Below are 5,000 nucleotides of genomic sequence, written 5' to 3' on the forward strand. Positions count from 1 at the left end.
GGACTGGTTGGCTAGCTAGCTGTATGTAGTTAGCTAGCTGACTATCTAGCTATGCGTAGCTAGCTAGCTAGCCAGCTAACTAGCAAGCAATAAATTCTAGCTAGCCAGCTAGCTAGCCAACTAGCTAGCCAGCTAGCCAGCTAGCCATTTGCGAATTCGATCCCTTTATTAATAGTCCCCGTCACTAATTGCTCGTCTTCGCCGATGAAGCCTTGGGCCTCGGGTCCAGGGCCTAGGGTTTAGGGTTTAGGGTTTAGGGTTTAGGGTTTAGGGTTTAGGGTTTAGGACTGAAACGCCCGTCCCCCTGCCCGCTGCCTCCCCTATCCCCAGAGCGCAGAGCGCAGTGCCCTCTTGCCACTGCCTAGGGTTTAGGGTTTAGGGTTTAGGGTTTAGGGTTTAGGGTTTAGGGTTTAGGGTTTAGGGTTTGCGTGCAGGGATGAACTTCGTGGCGGGAGTGGTGTTGCTGGTTTCGGGTTTTGAGGAGTTTCGCGCCTTCGACTTGTTTTGCTTCGTGATGATTCATTTGCAGCTCAAAGAGCTCTACAGAGAGGGTTTTCCTTTGCTGCGCAAGTTCATCAAAGGTCTTTTGCTGCTGCTTTGCTGCTGCTGCTGCTGCTGCTGCTGCTGCGGCTGCTGCTGCTGCTCTGCTGCTGCTTTGCTGCTGCTTTTCGCCGCCGCCTTCTGCGTTTTTTTCCGCTTTCTGGCCGTTCTGCTGCACCTGCTGCTGCTGCTGCTGCACCTGCTGCTGCTGCTGCACCTGCTATTGCTGCAGCATATGCTGCTGCTGCTGCATATGCTGCTGCTTTATATGCTGCTGCTGCTTTATATGCTGCTGCTGCATATGCTGCTGCTGCTGCTTGATATGCTGCTGCTGCTGCTGCTGCTGCTTTATATGCTGCTGGTGCTGCAGCTTTATATGCTGCTGCTGCTGCTGCTTCATATGCTGCTGCTGCTTTATATGCTGCTGCTGCTGCTGCTTCATATGCTGCTGCTGCTTTATATGCTGCTGCTGCTGCTGCTTTATATGCTGCTGCTGCTTTAGATACTGCTGCTTTATATGCTGCTGCTGCTGCTGCTGCTGCTGCTGCTGCTGCTGCAGCGTTTGACCAGCTGGCTCGAGTGCATTTGCCGAAGCTGAGGGAACACTTCATCGAAGAGGGCGTTTTGGCTCCGGTGTATCTACACCAGTGGTGAGCAGCAGCAGCGCAGCTGCTGCAGCACGCCTCCTTGCACTGGCTAGCTAGCTGGGTGGACAGATAGGTAGATGGCTTGCTGGCTAGCTAGCTAGCTAGCTAGCTGGCTAGCTGGCTAGCTAGCTGGGCACCTAGCTTATTGTCTAGCCACCTAGCTAGCTAGCTAGCTAGCTAGATGGCTAGCTAGCTTGTTTTCTGCACAGTTAGCTAGTCAGTATATCAGCCAGTTGGCAAGCCGCCAGCTAGCTAGCTAGCTAGCTAGCTAGCTAGCTAGCTAGCTAGCTGTCTGGCGTCCTGCGCCCCAACCCGTTGAACCCTTGCCAGCAAACACTTATTTATCATTAATCATTTATGAATTTATGAATTTATTTATTTATTTATTATTAATTTATTTATTTATTTATTTATTTATTTATTTGTTTATTTATTTATTTTTGCAGGTTTTTGACTTTGTTTGTGACGTCTTTGCCGCTGCGGACTTCGTTGGTGGTTTGGGATTTGATTTTCGCAAATGGAATTTCTTCGGTTTTGCAACTCGCAGTGGCGCTGCTGAAGGTTTTGTCTCGATTTTTGGTTCTTTTGAAGTAAATTTAACTCCTTTTTGGTCCTTTTTAGTCCTTTTTAGTCCATTTTAATGCAATTAAATGCAATTAAATGCAATTAAATGCAATTTAATGATCAGTTTCTTGAAAAGAACTTCTAAAACCCTTTTTAACATTTTCGGAGCTCAAAGTTGGGCTCTCTAAACCCTCGGGAGAAGCCCCGAGTGCTGCGCGGCCGCCAAACCCTAAATTAGGGTTTCTGGGCAGCTAAACCCTCGTTCTCTTCTTCTTCTTCTTCTCTTTTCTTATTTTGTTTTTTTTAAAAATGCAAATTGGAAATTAAATCCTTTAAAGGATTTAATTGCAGTTTCAGATTTGCAAGTTCCTCCGTTTCCCCAACTTGTTCTGTTCAGCTTCTTCGTCGAGTCTGTTTGTTCCTTTTAATTCTTTTTAATTCCTTTTAATTCTTTTTAATTCTTTTTAATTCTTTTTAATTCTTTTTAATTCTTTTTAATAATTGAATTAATTTCATTTGTTTGCATTTTGATTTCCCGGAAGAATAATTAATTAACTAACAGAACTGCTTTCTCTCTGGCGCTGAAGTTGAACTTTGGCGGATTTTGCATCTTTTTGCGTCGTTTTAATTGCCAAAAGATTGCAATTAATGAATAGTGTTTTATTTTGATTTAATTGCACTTTAATTGCACTTTAATTGCACTTTAATTGCACTTTAATTGCGATTTAATTGCAACTTTTGATGCAACTTTCGCAGATTCGAAGAAGTGGTGAAGTTCCTCAAGTCCCTCAAGTGCAGCGGCGGCGTCGACGACTTCCGCATCGGCAAAATGCTCGTCAAGCAGGCGGCCAAAATTTCTTTGCCGGCAGAACTGCTGCAGGTTTGGCCAAATTTGATGCATTTTTGGCCATTTTGGGTCCATTTTTGACCCTTTTTGGACCCTTTTTGGACTCAATTGGTCCATTTGAAGGACTGATTTCGATTTGTTTTCTTTATTTTCGATTTATTTCCGTTATTTTCGTCTTTTTGGTCTTTTTAGTTTCGTTTTGGTCTTTTTAATTCTTTTTTGGTCTTTTTTTCAACCAATTTGACCCCTGTGGACCCTACGCACCACAATGTTCCGCAGTTCCCTCCATTCAAATAAATAAATAAATAAATAAATAAATAAATAAATAAATAAATAAATAAATAAATAATAAATTCAAATAAATAAATAAATAAATAAATAAATAAATAAATAAATAAATAAATAAATAAATAAATAAATTCAAATAAATAAATAAATAAATAAATAAATAAATAAATAAATAAATAAATAAATTCAAATAAATAAATAAATAAATAAATAAATAAATAAATAAATAAATAAATTCAAATAAATAAATAAATTCAAATAAATAAATAAATAAATTTAAAAGAATAAATAAATAAATAAAAAGAATTAATTCCACTTTGAATTCGATGAATAAACGAGAAAGGGCCAAATGAGGAAGAAGAAACATTCATTCAGGAAACACTTTGTTGCACTGGAATTAATTTAATTTAATTTAATTAATTTAATTTAATTTAATTAATTTAATTAATTTAATTTAATTAATTTGATTTAATTTATTTAATTTAACAAATTAATTAATTCAATTCATTCACTTCGGTTTTTGTCTTACGACTTGGAACTTGTGAATTTCATTTCCGAATTATTTAATTCGATTTAAAATAATTTTAATCGGATGGAATCAAAAGAATATAATTTATTTAATTTATTTAGTTATTTAATTTATTTATTTTATTTATTTTATTTATTTTATTTATTTTATTTATTTAATTAAATAAATTTAGTTCTTTAAATCTGAATTAGCCATTTGGAGTTAAGTCTTAATTGGATTATTCATTTAAATCCACTGCAAAGATCTTTCTTTTTAATTTAATTTTATTTATTCCATTCTACTTATTTTATTTTATCATGTTTTATTATTTTATTTAGTTCATTTGATTTAATTTATTTCATTCTATTTCATGTATTTAATTTTATTTATTTAATTTTATTTTATTTATTTTATTTATTTTATTTTATTTTATTTTATATATTTTATTTATTTTATTTTATTTTATTTATTTTATTTATTTAATTTATTTATTTTATTTAATTTTATTTATTTATTTTATTTATTTTAGTTTATTAATTTTATTAATTTTATTTATTTAATTTTGTTTTATTATTTTATTTATTTTATTTATTTTATTTATTTTATTTTGTTTTTAGGAAATAAGTCCTTCGAATTTGGAGGCTCTAATAATAGAGGCAAAACAAGAAGACGAAAGAGAGATGCGGGCAAGAACAGAAGCAGCAGCAGCAGCAGCAGCAGCAGCAGCAGCAGCAGCAGCAGCAGCAGCAGCAGCAGCAGAGCCTGCAGTGAGGGCTAACCCTCTGTCTCTCGTTGTGGAAATGGATGGAGAAGAAGAAGAAAATAATAATAATAATAATAATAATAATAATAATAATAATAATAATAATAATAGTGAGAGTTGCAGAGAAAAAGAAATGACTCCCCTAAGTTCTGCTGCTGCTGCTGCTGCTGCAGCAGCAGCAGCAGCAGCAGGTGTCGATACACCCCAGAGGGAGAGAAAGTACAGCGTCGTCTCTTGGCTTGTGAGAAGGGACTCCGAAGAAACAGATTCGGAAGCAGCAGCAGCAGCAGCAGCAGCAGCAGCAGCAGCAGGAACGGAAGCAGGTGCAGCAGCAGCAGCAGCAGCAGCAGCAGCAGCAGCAGCTGGCGAGGCGCCCTCGCGTTCAGCTTCATCTTCAGCAACGCCGAGGCAGCAGTCCGGCGAAACCCCAGCAGCAGCAGCAGCAGCAGCAGCAGCAGCAGCAGCAGCAGCAGCAGCAAATGAGACGCAGCACTCTTCAAAAGACACAGATTCTGACGAAGAGGGATATGAGCTTTTGGAGCTGCCGAGGGGCAAAAAGGAGAAAAAGCAAAACAGCAAAAAAATGGTAAAAACGGAGAAAATTCTGCTGCTGCTGCTGCTGCTGCTGCTGCTGCTGCTGCTGCTGCTGCTGCTGCTGCTGCGGAATCTGTTTCTTCGGAGTTTCTTCTCAATTTTGGACCAATTGCACTTTTCTGGAAGCGCTTTTTAATTTGTTTTTCGTTTTTGCAAAAATTAATTCTTTAAAATGTTTTAAAATGCAAAAAAAAGAAAAGTTTCGTTTTGGCGGGCCGCCCGGGTGTACAGACACCGGAACGCACTTGC

The 5,000-nt window shown here is 37.7% G+C and overlaps 1 protein-coding gene across 1 annotated transcript in view; it reads left to right on the forward strand.

The window, feature by feature from the left end:
• Positions 1-5,000, forward strand: part of ENH_00063310 (TBC domain-containing protein, putative) — a gene marked incomplete at both ends in the record, with an annotated part of 8,486 nt that overhangs the window by 2,918 nt on the left and 568 nt on the right. Inside the window, 5 exons of the mRNA XM_013582135.1 lie at positions 435-581; positions 1,043-1,190; positions 1,634-1,777; positions 2,508-2,631; positions 4,012-4,743. Coding sequence (XP_013437589.1) covers positions 435-581; positions 1,043-1,190; positions 1,634-1,777; positions 2,508-2,631; positions 4,012-4,743 — 1,295 coding nt within the window. The remainder of the gene's footprint in view (positions 1-434; positions 582-1,042; positions 1,191-1,633; positions 1,778-2,507; positions 2,632-4,011; positions 4,744-5,000) is intronic.

Source organism: Eimeria necatrix, genomic scaffold (genome assembly GCF_000499385.1).
Source record: "Eimeria necatrix Houghton genomic scaffold, Enh_scaff568, whole genome shotgun sequence".
NCBI classification, from domain to species: Eukaryota; Apicomplexa; class Conoidasida; order Eucoccidiorida; family Eimeriidae; genus Eimeria; species Eimeria necatrix.